This window comes from Bufo bufo, chromosome 4, assembly GCF_905171765.1.
Source record: "Bufo bufo chromosome 4, aBufBuf1.1, whole genome shotgun sequence".
Lineage (NCBI taxonomy): Eukaryota > Metazoa > Chordata > Amphibia > Anura > Bufonidae > Bufo > Bufo bufo.
Genome location: NC_053392.1, coordinates 129,611,778 through 129,631,523, shown reverse-complemented (window position 1 = coordinate 129,631,523; position 19,746 = coordinate 129,611,778). Strand labels below are relative to the sequence as shown.

Below are 19,746 nucleotides of genomic sequence, written 5' to 3'. Positions count from 1 at the left end.
AGCTTTATGGAGATGGCGACTTCATTTTCCTGCAGGACTTGGCACCTGCCCACACTGCTAAAAGTACCAAAACCTGGTTCAATGACCATGGGATTCCTGTGCTTGATTGGCCAGTAAACTCGCCTGACCTGAACCCCATAGAGAATCTATGGGGCATTGCCAAGAGAAAGATGAAACATGAGACCGAACAATGCAGAAGAGCTGAAGGCTGCGATTGAAGCATCCTGGTCTTCCATAACACCTCAGCAGTGCCAAAGGCTGATGGGATCCATGCCACGCCGCATTGAGGGGCCCAAACCAAGTACGGAGTACATATGCATGATTATACTTTTCAGAGGTCCTATATTCTTCTATTTAACATCCTTTTTTTTTTTTTTTTTTTTATTGATTTCATGTAATATTCTAATTTTCTGAGATTGCGACTTTGCGGTTTCATAAGCTGTAAGCCATAATCATCCAAATTATAACAAATAAAGGCTTCAAATATCCCGCTTTGCATGTAATGAGTCTATCTCATATGTTAGTTTCCCCTTTTAATCTCCCGTGGATATCACTCCTTCCACCCAGTTCTGAGCTTCTTAAATAAAGTCTACGGTTCCCAAAGTTCCTCACAGGACATGTAGCTCGCCAGCCATTACTCCTGCTTACATTCCCTTGCATAACCAATGCATGTGGAGGGAGATGGGAAAATATAAGGTATAGTTCAGGATGGATGGATGGATATTTAAGACTGTGCCAAGAACATGTCAACACTTCAGCAATTCTAGCTCTGTGCTGAAGGGGACATGTTGTATGCATATTAGACTGAAGGAACCAGAAGGGATTCACCAACTGAAACCTAGAGCAGATAATATACTTTACAACGCCCAATGTCTACATCATCCTGACATATCCCCTTAAAAACACTGACCAGAAAGAACTAAATAAATACCATGAAATGCAGTGCATGTTATAGAGCAGGAGGAGCTGAGCAGATTGATAGATTGCCGTACAATCGAATGCCTGAAGTCTCATGAGCCTAAGCTCGCTTTGCTCAACCCTAGTCCTTTTACACGGACCTATAGTCAGGCAATTATTGGGGATGAAGTAAACATTTACATGCCGCAATCACTTCCACTATATAAGGACAAGTGAATGATACCCTAGTCACACTTGTCCCCATAGAAATTCATTGCTCCTATGCAGCAGATCCACATGGACGATGGTTTTAGGACGATAACCCGCTTGCCAGCACCTTTTCCTCAGGCCAATTATCAGGAACGAATGTCCATACCAACCCATATCCCCAACATTCAGCCCATCAGTCCATGTAAAGGATGTATAAATTAGTTGTTTTGTCAGACTCTTTTCCTACAAATCTATCTGCCAACGTGCTCAGCTCCTCCTGCCTGCTGATTGCACTGCGTTTGGTGGTGACAGGTCCTCTTTACCGTTATTATTCTGCTACACTACAGTGGATCCAAGGACTTACATCCATAGTAATGTGACGTTAAGACAACAAAGGTAAGACATTGCCACATGATGTCCCAGCATGGATGCAATATCGCTGAGACCTCACACACATCTACGATAAGGACAGGCGCGGATCTTAATGGTAAATATATGAGGTTTTCTGTATCTTTTACAAGCAGAAGGACCAGGCTTCACACGGGTAGATTTCATCTATTTTATTTAATGTTTGTGTGTGTCGTTTAAAGACATCAACAGTATCCCCCATAACACTGACCTGTACAGCACCCCACCGCTTTAACAGTGAACTCCACAGTCCCCCACCCACCCCAGTTTAAAATGGGACCGTCACAGCAGCCCGCCCCCATAACAGTGAGTTTCACACCTCCTCAGGGGCCTGCCGACCTTAACAGTGACCTCCACAGTACCCTGCCGCCTTAACAGTGACCTCCACAGTACCCTGCCGCCTTAACAGTGACCTCCACAGTACCCTGCCGCCTTAACAGTGACCTCCACAGTACCCTGCCGCCTTAACAGTGACCTCCACAGTACCCTGCCGCCTTAACAGTGACCTCCACAGTACCCTGCCGCCTTAACAGTGACCTCCACAGTACCCTGCCGCCTTAACAGTGACCTCCACAGTACCCTGCCGCCTTAACAGTGACCTCCACAGTACCCTGCCGCCTTAACAGTGACCTCCACAGTACCCTGCCGCCTTAACAGTGACCTCCACAGTACCCTGCCGCCTTAATAGTGACGTCCACAGTACCCTGCCGCCTTAACAGTGACCTCCACAGTACCCTGCTGCCTTAACAGTGACCTCCACAGTACCCTGCCGCCTTAATAGTGACGTCCACAGTACCCTGCCGCCTTAACAGTGACCTCCACAGTACCCTGCTGCCTTAACAGTGACCTCACAGTACCCTGCTGCCTTAACAGTGATCTCCACAGCAGTTGCCCCCTTAACAGTGACCTCCACAGTGCCCTGCCCCTTTGATTTTAGGGCTACATGACGACATGTGTCGCGTAACATTTTGTCTCAACAATTGTTATAATGATAGGCTATGGTGTCGCACTGCGACGTGACATGCTGCGACTGCGACACGACAGTTGCAAAAAATCCATCCAAGATGGATTTTTCTGAGACTATTGCGTCGCAGTATGTCACATGTGCGACACCACAGCCTATCATTATAAAAAAAAATTTGCGCGACACGTCGTCGAGGAAGCCCTAGCCTAAAGCTGACCTACAGAAGTAAAGAAAAATGGCTGGGTTGTTACGGAAACCTGGAGTAAAACTGTGTGTATGTGGAGACTGAGGGCCTGCGAGCTTCTAGTGGCGGATAAGAGTCATGTGACCGTGTGTATGGCAGTTGGGATATGAAGAGAAAGACTCGCAGGCTTGTATTGTCTAAAGGGGGTAATTTTTTGGGAATCTCAAGAACGGTACGTCCTAGAGATCTGTGACCCCCACAAAATTTCTTTCCAGGTAGCAAGGGATGTGTATACCAAGTTTCGTTGAAATCGATGGTTGCGTTTTTGAGTGATTGCAGAACATACACACATACATACTGTATATACGTCCTTCTATATACATATTTTTGATCAATAATATGCGCTAAGAGCTTCTTCACTGCTTATTAGTAAGGCTCCATTCACACATCCGTGGTGTGTTGCGGACCCGCAAATTGCGGATCCGCAAAACACCTGCCCGGCACCCCTATAGAAATGCCTATTCTGGTCCGCAAGCTGCAGACCAGAATAGGACATGTTCTATCTTTTGCGGAGCTGCGGACCTGAAGATCAGGGCCGCGCTCCGCAAATGCGGATGCTGACAGCACACTGTGTGCTGTCCGCATCCATTCCGTCCCCATAGAAAATGAATGGGTCGGCACCCGTTCCGCAAAATTGCGGAACGGATGCGGACCCATTTGCGGACGTGTGAATGGAGCCTAAGTATTGGCGTCATGTATTTGACCCTGTTCACACATTCACCTGTTCACTCGGTCTTAGTGCATTTAGGAGTGTGCTGCTACTTTATTTTGTTTGCTGTATTATTGCCTGGTAGCTTGCACCTGCGATTGTCTCTGGAGGTGCTGTTCCGTTATTTGGTTATATGTATATTATAGAGGACTAGGCATCCTCTTTGGAAGTTAGCACTCCCTGCCCATCCCCCACTCCTTTGTGTTTTTAATCAGAGTAACAATGGAGCTGGACACTCCGTGTTAGAGTAGGTCCCATCTGATAAGAAGCTACCTTGTCGTCTGGTAGATGGGCCCGACATATTTTTGATCAATAATATGCGCTAAGAGCTTCTTCACTGCTCATTAGTAAGTATTGGCGTCATGTATTTGACCCTGTTCACACATTCACCTGTTCACTCAGTCTTAGTGCATTTAGGAGTGTGCTGCTACTTTATTTTGTTTGATTGAGAGATATATAGAGATATACATAGATATATATCTCTATCTCACCATTTTTAGTTTTTCTGGGAAAATCTTTAAATAAAGTTAAACGAAAGAAGAAAAAACTAAAATGCTTAATAACTGCTTTATGTGCAATGCACTGAAATAGTGCACTAATGCACATGACTGTATTTTGTATTCTTGTCCGATCTGCATTTATTGCGTACTGCACACTGACCTATTCATTTCTATGGGTCCACAAAAAACCGGACATGGCTGTCATCTGTCTGCGTTTGTGTGTCTGTTCCACAAAATATAAAACATGTCCTATACTTGTCCGTATTGAAACCAAAGTAGCTGTTTCTAGTAAGGGTGAGCAAATTTTGAATTCAAAGTGAAAAGTGTCCGGATTCTGCGGATCTGTGGTTTGTGTATAGCAATACTGTGACGGTGGTGTGCATGAGGCCTTAAGTGAACGGGAGCTGAGCTGCATTAACCTAACACGGCCATCACACTGTATACAGAGCTGCGCTTCCTCTTCCATTCAAAGTCCTATTTCCAGCGCTAGAGGCTGCAAGGATCAGCTGATCAAGGGCGGCCCAGGCTGTCAGATATTGATGACCTAGTCTGAGGATAGGTCATCAATTTTAGGAGCCTAGAAAAACCCCTTTTAATCGTCCAAAATATATAACTTACATAATCTAAAAAACAACAACAAAACACAAAAAAAAAAAAAAAAAAAAAAAAAAAACAAACACTGCCCACGCCATTCCAAGCAGTGAGCAACTGCTGGCTTGTTCACCCAAGACTATGGATATTATGTAGGGATGTCCCGATACCGATACCGGGCCGTACATGTACTCGTGCAAATGTCCCCGATACCACTGCCGATACCTGTGCGCCGCTTCTATGTGTCTGTGTCAGTCCGCGGCCTGCCCCTGCACCTCGCACAGCTAACAGCTTCAGAGGGCAGCAGCAGGCAGTGTAATAGGAGCCGACAGTGGAAGCTAGCTCCGCCCCTCCCCGCCCTCCAACCAATCAGAGACTCACAGCACAGGGAGCGTAGTGCAGAGACTCAGAGAATCGTCTGACAGTTTATTAGTTAAAAGAATCCAATGATTTACAGACCGTGTCACCGAGTCCCTGCCAGGCTCCCTGCTCTGCAGCTTCCAGTAAGTCCGTCCGGGGGAAGGGGGGGCATTATTAGCATAGCATGTAGTGGAGCTGGGTGTGTACAGGGTGCATGTAGCAGGGACTCGGTGACACAGTCTCTGACTCATTAGATTATTTTAACTAATAAACTCTTAGACGATTCTCTGAGTCCCTGCAATAACTATACATTGTAATTACATCACAGTCAGCTCCACTGCATTCACTGCAGCAGAGCTGTGTTTGCCAGGAGCGAGTCCCTCTAAAGGAGATAGTGTCTGTCTTCTATGGCCCTGGTCCCTCCCTTCCTGCTTGCGAGCTGCACATTGATCTCTAAAAGCAGGCATTAGGGCAAGAAGAAATATACATTACTGTATGATGGCCACAAGACTATTATACTGAGGAGGGGCTTCAAAAATTGTTTTCCTGACTCCTTACAGTATGTCTCCTTGTGGCTGCCCCCCATACAGTATAACGTCTCCTTGTGGCTGCCCCCATACAGTATAATGTCTCCTTGTGGCTGCCCCCCATACAGTATAACGTCTCCTTGTAGCCGCCCCCCATACAGTATAACGTCTCCTTGTGGCCGCCCCCATACAGTATAACGTCTCCTTGTGGCCGCCCCCATACAGTGTAACGTCTCCTTGTGGCTGCCCCCATACAGTGTAATGTCTCCTTGTGGCCGCCCCATACAGTGTAACGTCTCCTTGTGGCCGCCCCATACAGTGTAACGTCTCCTTGTGGCCGCCCCATACAGTGTAACGTCTCCTTGTGGCCGCCCCATACAGTGTAACGTCTCCTTGTGGCCGCCCCATACAGTGTAACGTCTCCTTGTGGCCGCCCCATACAGTGTAACGTCTCCTTGTGGCCGCCCCATACAGTGTAACGTCTCCTTGTGGCCGCCCCATACAGTGTAACGTCTCCTTGTGGCCGCCCCATACAGTGTAACGTCTCCTTGTGGCCGCCCCATACAGTGTAACGTCTCCTTGTGGCCGCCCCATACAGTGTAACGTCTCCTTGTGGCCGCCCCATACAGTGTAACGTCTCCTTGTGGCCGCCCCATACAGTGTAACGTCTCCTTGTGGCCGCCCCATACAGTGTAACGTCTCCTTGTGGCCGCCCCATACAGTGTAACGTCTCCTTGTGGCCGCCCCATACAGTGTAACGTCTCCTTGTGGCCGCCCCATACAGTGTAACGTCTCCTTGTGGCCGCCCCATACAGTGTAACGTCTCCTTGTGGCCGCCCCATACAGTGTAACGTCTCCTTGTGGCCGCCCCATACAGTGTAACGTCTCCTTGTGGCCGCCCCATACAGTGTAACGTCTCCTTGTAGCTGCCCCCCATACAGTATAACGTCTCCTTGTAGCCGCCCCCCATACAGTATAACGTCTCCTTGTGGCTGCCCCCCATACAGTATAACATCTCCTTGTGGCTGCCCCCCATACAGTATAATGTCTCTTTGTGGCCCCCATACAGTATAATGTCTCCTTGGAATGTTATAGTTCTGTTTTTGGGCCTTTTGGTTAGTCAGTGGTCAGAAAATACATGTGTGTGTATTTTATTGTTAAAATTAGTATCGGTAATTGGTATCGGTGAGTACTTAAATAAAAGTATCGGTACTCGTACTCAGTCTTAAAAAAATGGTATCGGGACATCCCTAACATTATGTATCAAAATAACCAACACAATATAAGGAAACTTTATCCCCAATAACATTAACAAACAGGCAATTTTAAAAAAAGCCCTTTATGAAAAAAAAATAAAAAAAAAGCTTAAAAAATTATTTTGGTGGCCCAACAAATAAAAAGAAAGAGTTGTTGCACAAGCAAACAAAAAAGTGAAAAAGTGTATATAGTCCTTTAGAACCCAAACACTCTGGTCATTAACAAGTTAAGGGCTCATGCAAATTGTGGTCCCCAATCCACAGGCACCGTCCGTATGGCCTGCGCTGACGGATGCAGATCTATTAAACTTGAACGGGTGCGCGATCTGTCCGTACCACCAAAAAAAAAAAAAAATATTGAAAATGTTCTAATTTTTTTTGCGGTGCAGAGGCTCGGACCAAAATGCCACGGAAGCACTCCGTAGTGCTTCTGTGGCCTTCAGCTCCATATCTTCGGGATTGCGGACTCATTCAAGTGCATGGGTCCACATTCGTTGTACGGTGCGCATCCCGGCCCTTGCCCTTATATTGCGGGCCTCAATACTGGCCCAGCTGGCACACGATCACGCGCATGAGCCCTAAGGGGTATTTCCTATCTTGGGATTACCTACTTCCCCAACCTCCTGCAGCCCGGATCTCATACAAGTGAATGGAGGTTATGGAAACAGTAGCACAGCAGGCCGGGAACTTTTGAGATTTGGAAACACCCGCTTGGCCATTTCCATAAGTCAGGCCTCCTCCAGCCACTGCATGCAGACTGGAAGAGGTTAAGGAGGGGTTAGCCCTTTAAAGAACATATATTCGCGAACTGCAGAAAATGAAATTCCCCAAAAGTTAAGCAGAAGGATTTTCACACTGCATGGCTTTTCATGGTACCTGTAACAAGTGTGGTCGGACAAATGATTAGTTCCGGAGGTGGAGGTCCACGTTCTGACAGTAATGGAGCAGATCAATACAGATGGGACACACAGTATGTATTAGAACAGGCTACACCGACAATACATGCAACAGACTTGCTTACCTGATGGGAAGGCAGGATTTGTGCCAGGATACATATTAGGAGAGTAGGCTGGAGCAGCAGCATACCCCATCGGAAAACCTGCTAAATATATATTACATAGTTAATACGGTTGAAAAAAAAAGACATTAGTCCATCAAGTTCAACCAAGGAATAGGTGGGGACGCGAATCCCAGAAGGAAGTGAGACTCAGATTTCTACACGTTTTCATTTACTTTTAAGAATTCATCTAAACCCTTTATAAACCTGTCCACTGTTCCTGCTGTGACCACGTCCTGAGGAAGTCTATTCCACAGATTCATAGTTCTTACAGTAAAGAAGCTTTGACGCTTCCGGAGACTGAACTTTTTCTTCTCCAGTCGGAGGCAGTGCCCCCTTGTATTTTGAGGGTATTTGACATGGAACAGTTTTTCACCGTATTTTTTGTATTGCCCATTTATATATTTGTATAGGTTAATCATGTCCCCCTTAGACGTCTCTTCTCAAGATTAAATAAATTCAATTCTTTTAAATCTTTCTTCATAACTAAGACCCTCCATGCCTCTTATCAGTTTAGTTGCTCTCCTCTGTACTTTTTTCCAGGTGCAGTGCATCCTTTCTATGGACTGGTGCCCAGAACTGAACTGCGTATTCCAGATGAGGCCGCACCAACGCTTTGTAAAGTGGAAGGCAACAGGAGAATTTTTCTAAAAGACCTTGGAGCTCTTTATAGTATGGTATCTATTACATGTCGTATTAACATTAACGTAAGCCTTCCTGAACATAAGAGTGCACCAAAAATAATTAATACAACTCACATCTAAAAAGTGAAGACTGGGACCCCCAATGACCCCCCAGGACATCTTATTGACTGTAATGGACCAAGATGGTTTCCTCTGAGAACAGGAGTGGTGGCTCCCAGAGGTCAACTCCCCACTGGTCATACATTAAAGGGGTTGTCCGAGTGTTTAACCCTTAGAAGACCTTGTGAGTTTTTTGCATTTTCATTTTTCACTCCCTGCCTCCCCATAACTTTTTTATTTTTCCGTTCACATAGCCTTATGAGGGCTTATTTTTTGTGGGACTTTTTTACGATTGTAAGCAACCGTAAGAAAGTACAATTTTTTTAATTGCAAATGGGGTGGATTTGGGGGAAAAAATGCAATTCTGCCACAGTTATCTTCATTCTACACCTCAGTACAATTACAATTCCATACTTGTATATTTTTTCTTGCATTTAAAAAAAAATAAAAAATAAAATAAACGTGAAATTTTTTTTCCCCATCATCATATTGACTCAACTTTTTTGCAGTTGTGTGTACGGAGCTGTGCGAGGACTCTTTTTTGCAGGGTGATCTGTACTTTTCAGTCATGCCATTTTAAAGCGTGTGACTTTTTGATCACTTTTTATAAAAAAAAATTTTTTTGGAGGAGTTGAAAATGGCGAATTGGCTGTTTTTATTTTTTTTTACCATTACGAAATTTGCCGTATTGGATTAATATTATTATATTTTAATAGTACGGGCGTTTTTGCACATGGAGATGCCGATGATGCGTATATTTTTTTTAATTAGTTATGTATCTTTAGGGTACTTTCACACTAGCGTTTTTTTGTTTTGTGTTGAGTTCCATCACAGGGGCTCAATACCGGAAAAGAACTGATCAGTTTTATCCTAATGCATTCTGAATAGAGAGCATTCTGTTCAGCATCAGTTCAGTCCCTCTTACGTTTTTTGAAGGGAGAAAATACCGCAGCATGATGCAGTTTTCTCTCCAGCCAAAAAGAATCCGGCAAAAATGTACATTGAAGTGTATTAGTGTAAGACCCGGCATTAAGTGTTCTGGCAAAACGGATCCGGCTTTCCAGTCTGCGCATGCGCAGACCTTTAAAAAGGCACCGGAGAGACTGATCCGGCATTTCAATGCATCCGGATCCGTCTAGGGTTGGGCGATATACCGGTATCACGATATACTGCGGTATTAAAAAAACTGAGATATAGCGATATCGCTGTTTCCTAATTACCGCGGTATTTCGTGACGTCATAGAAGCGGTCATGTGCGCTGATCGCTTCTAAATCTGCATCCGCGGCCGCCAGCCCCAGCATGAACCGATACTGGCCATTGAACAAGTACTTGTACTTGTTCAAATGTCCCCGATACCACTGCCGATACCTGCTGGCCGCTTGCGGCGGCGCTCTTGGCAGTTCGGCGTGGGGGAAGGAATTCTGTGACTCGCATTCCCGGCACCCGACCTGAGGGGTTAATTGCGCGGATCACAGCATCCTGTCAGAGGTCGGGCGCCGGTAATGTTCTTCAGTCTCTGCATGTTAGTGGGCAGTGAGCATAATGTTAGTAAACAGCATTATAGTCACGTGCGCCGTGGCCGCTCCTTCTTCTCATAGGTCTTTGCGGCGCATTGCTAATGCTTATAAGCATTAGCAATGCACCGCACAGACAGAAGGAGGAGAGACCGGCGGCCACGGCGCACGTGAATATAATGCTGCTCACTAACATACCATCGCAGCCAGGACTTCAGTAGCCTGACTCCTGGCTGCCATGGTAACCGATCGGAGCCCCAGCAATACACTGCTAGGACTCCGATCGGAACTGCCCACTGCCACCAATGATGGGAGGGAGAGGAGGGGGGCACGGGTTGAGTTACCAGAGGGAGTCTCCTTGTGGCCGCCCCCATACGGTGCAACGTCTCCTTGTGGCCGCCCCCATACGGTGCAACGTCTCCTTGTGGCCGCCCCCATACGGTGCAACGTCTCCTTGTGGCCGCCCCCATACGGTGCAACGTCTCCTTGTGGCCGCCCCCATACGGTGCAACGTCTCCTTGTGGCCGCCCCCATACGGTGCAACGTCTCCTTGTGGCCGCCCCCATACGGTGCAACGTCTCCTTGTGGCCGCCCCCATACGGTGCAACGTCTCCTTGTGGCCGCCCCCATACGGTGCAACGTCTCCTTGTGGCCGCCCCCATACGGTGCAACGTCTCCTTGTGGCCGCCCCCATACGGTGCAACGTCTCCTTGTGGCCGCCCCCATACGGTGCAACGTCTCCTTGTGGCCGCCCCCATACAGTATAAGGTCTAGTATTTCTTCTAAATGGGCATTTATCGCAATATATATAGTTATCGCGATACATTTCTTAATATCGTTATCGTGGGAATATTTTTGATATCGTCCAACCCTAGATCAGTCTGACAAATGCCATCAGTTTGCGTCCGGATTGCCAGATCCGGCAGGCAGTTCTGGCGAAGGTACTGCCTGCCGGAATCCTCTGCCACAAGTGTGAAAGTCCCTTATACAGGCTCCTTGATCTCAGTCAGGGAACACAGTTATGGGAGGGCACAGCTCCCGCTTCCGGACCACTAGATGCCGTGGTCGCATTTGACCACTGCATCTGATGGGTCAAATGTATGCGATCAGCCTTATGGGTCTATGCTTTTTAAAACAGCAGAAACTTGTGAGCTATGGCGGGCGCCATCGTTAAAGTGCGGCTTCCGGTGTACACGTACGGCAGAGGTCTCAAAGGGGTTAATAGCGATGACCGAATTGTATCAATAAAAACTACAGATCACCCTGCAAAAAATGAGCCCCCACAAAGCTCCGTACACAAATAAAAAAATGATGTTATGGGGGTTAGAATATGGCGATGAAAAGAAAAAAAAAGATCATTTTTTTTCAATGTTTTAAAACACCAGAAGCGCTATATAAATGTGGTATCGCTGTAATGATACTGGGGCATATGCCCCCAATGTCTGATAGGTGTGGGTCCCACCTATCTTTAGAACGGAGCCCGCAAAGTGAAGGAGGGCACACCGCCCTTCATTCATTCCTATGGGATCGCTGATAGTGTTGAGCGTGTTTTAAGTTCGGCGTCTAAAGTTCAGGTTATCGAAGAATCGCGTTATGGATTACGCTACCACGGACCATAACGAAATTTAGAATCCATAACGCGATTCTTCGATAACCCGAACTTTAGACGCCGAACTTAAAACACAAGTTCGCTCAACACTAATCCTGAAAATAGCCGAGAGCTGGCTCAGCTATTTCCATCAGCCCTATAGAAGTGAAAGGAGCGGTGGCCGCGCTTGCGCTGTGAGCTTCCAATTAATTTCAATTGGACTGTCGAAAATAGGCGAGTGGGATTGCCAAAAATAGCTGAGCTCCTCTAGGAATGAATGGATGGTGGCCGCGCTGTGCGCCCTCCTTCACTTTGCGGGCCCCGTTCACTATACTAACCAGCCTTATTGTGCAAGATACTAAGTTACGGTAAGTGTAGGTCTAGAGCAGTGGTGGCGAACCTATTGCACGGGTGCCAGAGGCGGCATTCAGAGCCCTCTCTGTGGGCACCCGCATCCTGGAAAAAGTCTATGGTGTACGATATGCCTTACACTTTTCCTGCATTCATCAGCGCAGGGCGCACTATGAACTGCAGCAAGCAGCGCATTGATTGTAGTAGGGCTGCAACGATTAATCAAAGTTATCGATAATATTCAATAACGGGATTCGTTGTCAACGAATCCAGTTATCGAATAATTGGCCGATTCGCTGCTATGCGGGGCGGGAGGTCAGGGTCCTTAACCAGCAGTAACTTTTACTTAAACTTTAAATCAGCGCATCTTTACTAACTTACAATGAAGCTCCGGTAACAGGCAGAGTGGGCGGCGCCGTTACATCACTTACTCACGTGACGCGCCTGCTCCATTCATAAAGTGTAGATGGCACTGTTATGGGGAGGGAGGGGGGGGGGAATCTGTGGATGGCACTGTTATGGGGAGGGGGGGGGGATCTGTGGATGGCACTGTTATGGGGAGGGGATCTGTGGATGGCACTGTTATGGGGAGGGGGGGGGGGATCTGTGGATGGCACTGTTATGGGGAGGGGATCTGTGGATGGCACTGTTATGGGGAGGGGGGGGGGGATCTGTGGATGGCACTGTTATGGGGAGGGGGGGGGATCTGTGGATGGCACTGTTATGGGGAGGGGGGGGGGATCTGTGGATGGCACTGTTATGGGGAGGGGGGGGGATCTGTGGATGGCACTGTTATGGGGAGGGGGGGGATCTGTGGATGGCACTGTTATGGGGAGGGGGGGGGATCTGTGGATGGCACTGTTATGGGAGGGGGATCTGTGGATGGCACTGTTATGGGGAGGGGGATCTGTGGATGGCACTGTTATGGGGAGGGGGATCTGTGGATGGCACTGTTATGGGGAGGGGGATCTGTGGATGGCACTGTTATGGGGAGGGGGATCTGTGGATGGCACTGTTATGGGGAGGGGGATCTGTGGATGGCACTGTTATGGGGAGGGGGATCTGTGGATGGCACTGTTATGGGGAGGGGGATCTGTGGATGGCACTGTTATGGGGAGGGGGGATCTGTGGATGGCACTGTTATGGGGAGGGGGGATCTGTGGATGGCACTGTTATGGGGAGGGGGGATCTGTGGATGGCACTGTTATGGGGAGGGGGGATCTGTGGATGGCACTGTTATGGGTAGAGGGGATCTGTGGATGGCACTGTTATGGGGAGGGGGATCTGTGGATGGCACTGTTATGGGGAGGGGGATCTGTGGATGGCACTGTTATGGGGAGGGGGATCTGTGGATGGCACTGTTATGGGGAGGGGGATCTGTGGATGGCACTGTTATGGGGAGGGGGATCTGTGGATGGCACTGTTATGGGGAGGGGGATCTGTGGATGGCACTGTTATGGGGAGGGGGGATCTGTGGATGGCACTGTTATGGGGAGGGGGGATCTGTGGATGGCACTGTTATGGGGAGGGGGGATCTGTGGATGGCACTGTTATGGGGAGGGGGGGATCTGTGGATGGCACTGTTATGGGTAGAGGGGATCTGTGGATGGCACTGTTATGGGGAGGGGGGATCTGTGGATGGCACTGTTATGGGTAGAGGGGATCTGTGGATGGCACTGTTATGGGGGAGATCTGTGGATTGCACATATAGCATACAATGCTATATAGTGTCATCCATAGATCCCCCCCCCCCCCATAGCAGTGTCATCCACTGATCCCCCTCCCCATATCAGTGCCATACACAGATACCCCTACCCATAACAGTGCCATCCACAGATCCCCCCCCTCCCCATATCAGTGCTATCCACTGTTTTAATTTGGCCTTTGAACATAATTTTTCAAGTAAAATCATATAAACCCCTTTTTTTGTCATTTTGGTGTTTTTCCAGATTAATCGATGAAATTATCGACAACTAATTGATTATTCAAATAATCGTTAGCTGCAGCCCTAGATTGTAGACATGCTATTGTAGCTAAATGTACATGGAAGATATACTATACTGGACTGTAGTATTCAGGGTAAATTGCTGTGTTGGCACTTGGCGATAAATATGTGGGTTTTGGGTTACACTTTGGGCATTCGGTCTGTAAAAGGTTCACCATCACTGGTCTAGAGGAATAAATGAGGAGCGTGTCATATACTATACTTACCAGGGTAACCAATACCTTTAGCATTTGCATAAGGAACCCCTGAAGACCCAGGGCTATACACAGGATTCATGATTATACACCTAAAAGAAAGAAGAAAAGTTAATATTTCATAATAGTGCCTGCTATACTCTACCAGCAGCACGTCTGACGAAAAAAACGTAAAAAAAAGAAAACCGTGAAAAACAAGTGGTTTAATACATTTGATGGCGCCAGTGCCAAAAAACTGGCAGAAATTATGATAAATCTAGGGGCCCCAACAGCTTTTCGGTAAGTGGTGAGGGTGGTGTACAAACAATTAGTAAACCCCCCATAGCGGTCATGGCGCCGGCTTACTGCTGTTACATGGAAGCACTTAGAATGTATTTCCCTTTTTTGTTATGCGTACACATAGTAACGCCAGTGACATTGCACTTACTGCTCTACTCGACCTGGAACGGTCAGGGATTTTATTTAAAAAAAAAAAAAAAAAAAACTGATGCCAGAAGCATACTTCTAGGTACAATTTTGGTTAAAAGGCTACAGGACAAGTAAATCCACGCAAAGTGATAAGGCAGATGAACAATGGCAGCGCTGGTCATTATTACCCGCCGCCTCCGGCTCTTTGGGCGCCATTATTTATGCAGTTTTTGGTGAAAATAGTGACAAACGATCAGAAGTGGATGGCACCGCTCACACCCTGCCCTCACCACTCCTCCTTTTCAGAAGACTGGCGAGGTCAGCGCAAAATGCTGCAATGGCTTTTAAAAAGTCGCAAAACCAGACTTTTTTTACGCCAAAAAACACACAAAGGCGGAATGATAAATTTCCCCCAATATGTGGACCTTGGGAGTGATTTCCTACATGTCTGATCACCACAAGCTTCACTATCTAGCAACCAAGGTCTGGACAATGAAGAAAATGGCTGGACCCCTCTAGTCTAGATGATTGATAGCCAACCTGCGGCTCTCCAGCATGTGAAACTACAACTCCCACCATGCCCTGCTGTAGGCTGACTGCTGTAGGCAGCCTGGGCATGCTGGGAGTTGTAGTTTTGCAGGAGTCATGAGACCACCCTTTTCCTCTATAAGAAACTTCTAATCTCCCCTGACATGAAGAACAGCGACACTGGCACTGCAGGGAGGACCACCGCGCTCTGCTAGGTGTACGTCACACAGCTCCAAATATTAAAGGGGTTATCCGACCTCTGCACCAACAATTCCAATGGTTGGAACCTGAGCCCTGGTCCCGTGACCGCTGCAGCCAATCACTGGCCTCAGCATCACATGTGTTGCTAATACCGTGCCATTCTAGCTCGTGACCACTAGAGCCACGGAACTAACCCACTTCAAATCCTACAGGGACCAGAAGTGGCAGGACTGTAGACAGGACAGTTTTTTTTTACTTTTAATTGGTCACAGGATCCTGTCTGCAATGTACCATTAGGGTACGCTCATGCGGTGGATTTTGTCCACGGATTTCGGCATGGCTACCACGCTGAAACCTGTACTCATTCTTTTTTAATGGCAGTCCACGCGGCAGCAGATTATATACAGATCGCTTTCTAGATCCGCACAGACACCACTGGAATCTGCTCGCAGATAAGCCCCAATAAACAGGGCTAAAACCACAGACAGATCCACCGCATTCAATCTGAAAAACCATGGCAGTAACTGGAGGGTTCTTGCCAGAGTGGATTCTGACACTGGCAAAATCTGTGGTGTGAACATAGCCTTACGGCAGAAAGCGCGGTGGGGTTATTGTATGTTACAGGGCTGGTGCAGACTGAGGAGCTGGGCCCATGCCATCTGCATTGTACAGCTGGTACCCTGCTCTCACTGCCAGGATCAGATACAGTAACTCCATTCCTGGCAGTTTAACCTTTCAGATACCACGGTCAATAGAGACGGCAGAATATGAGTGGTTAGATGGAGGGAGCTCAGCACCCCAGGACTGCGACAGAAGGGTGCCAAGTAGTGGTCACGGCAGCCTGGGCCCTTTTGGAGACCACATTTTCAGTCTCTTGTCTCTGGCAGGATATAAAGTGTCTGCCTGTGAAAATCCTGATACACTGTAATACAGAAGTACTGCAGTATAGTACAATTTCAGGTGCCCTAAGGAGTAAAACAACATATAAAAAAAAATATATATAAAAAACCAAAAAAATAAATTCCCATGTAAACATAATTGGTAACACTGTGTCTGTAACAACTCTATTAAAGGGGTTCTGCACTTTGATGATCTGTCCTCTGGATAGATCATAAGCGGAGGTCCGACACCCGGGACCCCCGGCGATCAGCTGTTTGAGAAGGCAGAGGTGCTCCAGTAGCGCCGCGGCCTTCTCACTGTTTACTGCTGGCCCACTGACGTCACGACTAGTATCACTGGCCTGGGCGCGGCTAAGCTCTGTTCACTTGAATGGAGCTTAGCCCCGCCGACGCTAGATGATACTAGTCGTGACGTCACTGGGCCGGCGGTAAACAGTGAGAAGGCCGCGGCACTACTGGAGCACCGCTGCCTTCTCAAACAGCTGATCAGTGGGGCTCTCGGGTGTCGGACCCCCGCCGATCAGAAGCTGATGATCTATCCAGAGGATAGCTCATCAGTTAAAACAAACTGCAGAACCCCTTTAAATAATCCCAAACTGCAGGGAAAACCATAAAAAAAAAAAGCCAGAATTTTAATTTTTTGGGGTCAACTTGTTCCTCCAAAATAATAAAAATGAACTAGCGCTGTACTCGGTTCTCTCCAGGACTCCCATAGAAAAGAATGGACCGGACGCTCCATTCATTTTAGGGAGCTGCAGTGAGGGTCTCAGCGAAAGGACCCCCACCGAGCTAATAGTTATACCGTATCTTGTGGATAGGGGACAACTTGATACCCCTTTAAGTACCAAACTAGGCTGGGTCCCTAAAAGGGTTGTCCCATGAAAAATAGTCTACATTTTACCAGCCACTACCTGGTTCTGAATACTTTTGTACCTGAGTTTAAAGAGGACCTTTCATCGGTCCAAACATTGTAAGATAATTATCAGGCTACATAGAGCGGCGCCCAGGGATCTCACTGCACTTACTATTATTCCGGGACGCCGCTCCGTTCGCCCCCGTGTCCTCCGGTATCTTCACTGAATTGGTTCTACTAGGCCGAGTCTGCCCTGTTTCACCCCAGGCTGTAGCGCTGTCCAATCGCAGCGCAGAGCTCACAGCCTGAGAGAGAAAAAACTCCCAGGCTGTGAGCTCTGTGCTGCGATTGGATACCGGAGGACACGGGGGCGAACGGAGCAGCGCCCCGGAATAATAGTAAGTGCAGTGAGATCCCCGGGCGCCGCTCTATGTAGGCTGATAATTATCTTAAAATGTTTGGACCGATGAAAGGTCCTCTATAATATATAATTCTGCATAGCCACAGAGGTATTCAATAAAATGTCTCTGTACAGCGCCACCTGCTGTTTGTTTTTTCCTTACTTCTCCGTCCATATCTCACTGAGGTGGTCGCACACACTCAGTTGATATCTTCAACTGTCACTGACGATATCTTCTGTTAGAAGCTGTGGCATTTGCGCTGTGGCCACTGCGCCACCAATGAATATCGTTTATGCTTAATACAAATGCAGGCTGCGGGTGCCGGCCATATCCCATACCCAGCCTCTATGACTGCGCACTGCGATCCGCCGCTGTTAACCCCTCAGGTGCCGGGTATGGGATATGGCCGGCACTCACAGCCTGCGTTTGTATTCACCGAACCCCAGTATTATAAAGTAGCAATCATTGGTGGCACAGTGCACCCCCCCCCCCCCCCCAAGTATTATTAGAATCAGTGGCAGTTGTAATCGGAGCCCCAGCAGTGTAAGCCTGGGGCTCCGATTGGTTACCATGGCAGCCAGGACGCTACTGAAGCCCTGGCTGCCATAGTCGGCTCCTGCTGCTGTGTGTACAAAGCACAGAGCAGCAGGGAGAGTGTGAAATCCTATTCACCCTGATAGAGCTCTATCGGGGTGAATAGGACAAGGGATGAAAGATCCCAGGTTCTAGCCCCTAAGGGGGAAATGGTTATTAAATAAAAAGTGTAAAAAAAAAATAAAAAAATAAAATGAAAAATAAAAAACAAAATATTACGTTTAAATCACCCCCTTGCCCAATTTTACATATAAAATATATAAACAAAAAAATTACATATTGCCACACCTGAAAAAGTGCAAACTATTAAAAGTGCAAAAATATTAAAACATGCAATTTGCCATTTTTTTGTCACCTTGTCCCGACAAAAATTTGTTAAGGACTCTTCCATTATGGTCCAGACGTTCCATAAAATGTAGCTTTTTTTGGCATTTTATTTTTTTAAACCCTAGGTAAGACATGTGTGGTTTTTTTTTTTGTTATACCATAATTATATGTATTCTAAATTTGGCAACTAAATTTTTCAGGTTAGGAGCCTATGGCTCCTTGATATTTTTTTTTGTCTGGAGCCCTGGCTTAGTTGCCCGTAGCAACCAATCAGATTCCACCTTTCATTTTCCAAAGGAGCTGTGAAAAATGAAAGGTGGGATGTGATTGGTTGCTAAATCTCCCTCTGCACTGCCCATGATAGAGGTGTTGCAAGACTACAACTCCCAGAATGCCCAGCAGCTTCCACTTGAAGCCTGGTGGCCTCTGAGACTATGATGTCCTCTCTCTTCTCTAGGTCAGGCAGGGCACCTTGCACTAAGACCTGAGTAACCAGTCAGCCTAGTTGCTATGGATGCATTGACAGTCCAGTGAAAAGCCATAGCAACCAGTCTGTGGTTCATGGATAACACTGGTCCTAAAGATGGACTGGCACCGCCTGTGCCCTATCAGAAGAAAACCAGTGGGTGGCAGGCTGGCAGAGGGGTCACCTCTAGAAAAAGGTAAAAACACACAAAGGGGCCACATGTGAAGTAACGGAGAAGGGGGGGGGGGGGGGGGGGGGGGGAGGGGTCACATGGCCCATCAGTAGGGGTCCATCCACCAGTGTGGTAACATGGGGCTAGGTCCCCAATGTCTGCCAGCCATCACCATGGACCTCACACATAACGAGCGGTGCCAGGCTGCACTGCTGCATCTGCACACACGTTACATGTCAGCCCCTCCCCCGCCAGCAATGTGCAGGACAGGGACAGCCGGCTGCTATACAGCAGAGGGGGCGGCTAGGCCGCATCCCGGGCACCGGTGATACCTCTGGGTAGGATGCAGGTAGAGGACGGCTGGCAGGGAGCGGCGACCCCCAGTCCTCTGCCTGCACAGCCGTCTACCTCTCCTTCCACACCTCCGCTCACCTCTGGCTCAGGACTCCGCAGTTTCCACAGGTCTCCGTGTCGGGATTTTTCTCTTTCTTTGGGAATACTGCGCAGCAACAACCTACGGCCCCTGACGTCACTTCCGGATGGGGGGCTCCGCATCTCCCGCCCCACTGCCTGGGTTTGAGGGCGGGGCTAGAAGTGGATTGGTCACGTGGTGTGCGAGAGCCGCTCAGTCACTGAAGGCCACTGTGTTTTCAAACCTTGTGTAGTGTGTATACAGTGTGGTGTGTATATATATATATATATAGTGTGTATACAGTGTGGTGTGTGTGTATAGTGTGTATACAGTGTGGTGTGTGTATATATATATATATATATATAT

The 19,746-nt window shown here is 47.6% G+C and overlaps 1 protein-coding gene across 6 annotated transcripts in view; it reads right to left on the bottom strand.

The window, feature by feature from the left end:
- Positions 1-19,523, bottom strand: part of FAM168B (family with sequence similarity 168 member B) — a 43,871-nt gene extending 24,348 nt beyond the window's left edge. For 4 of the 6 annotated variants that reach the window (XM_040427870.1, XM_040427868.1, XM_040427873.1 and 1 more), the window contains exons 1-3: positions 19,401-19,523; positions 14,132-14,211; positions 7,688-7,768 (exon numbers count right to left, since the gene is read on the bottom strand). In XM_040427870.1, coding sequence (XP_040283804.1) covers positions 7,688-7,768; positions 14,132-14,201 — 151 coding nt within the window. In that variant the 5' untranslated portion in view covers positions 14,202-14,211; positions 19,401-19,523. The remainder of the gene's footprint in view (positions 1-7,687; positions 7,769-14,131; positions 14,212-19,400) is intronic. The other 2 variants (XM_040427869.1, XM_040427872.1) reach the window with 1 other exon arrangement.
- Positions 19,524-19,746: the final 223 nt, after the last annotated feature.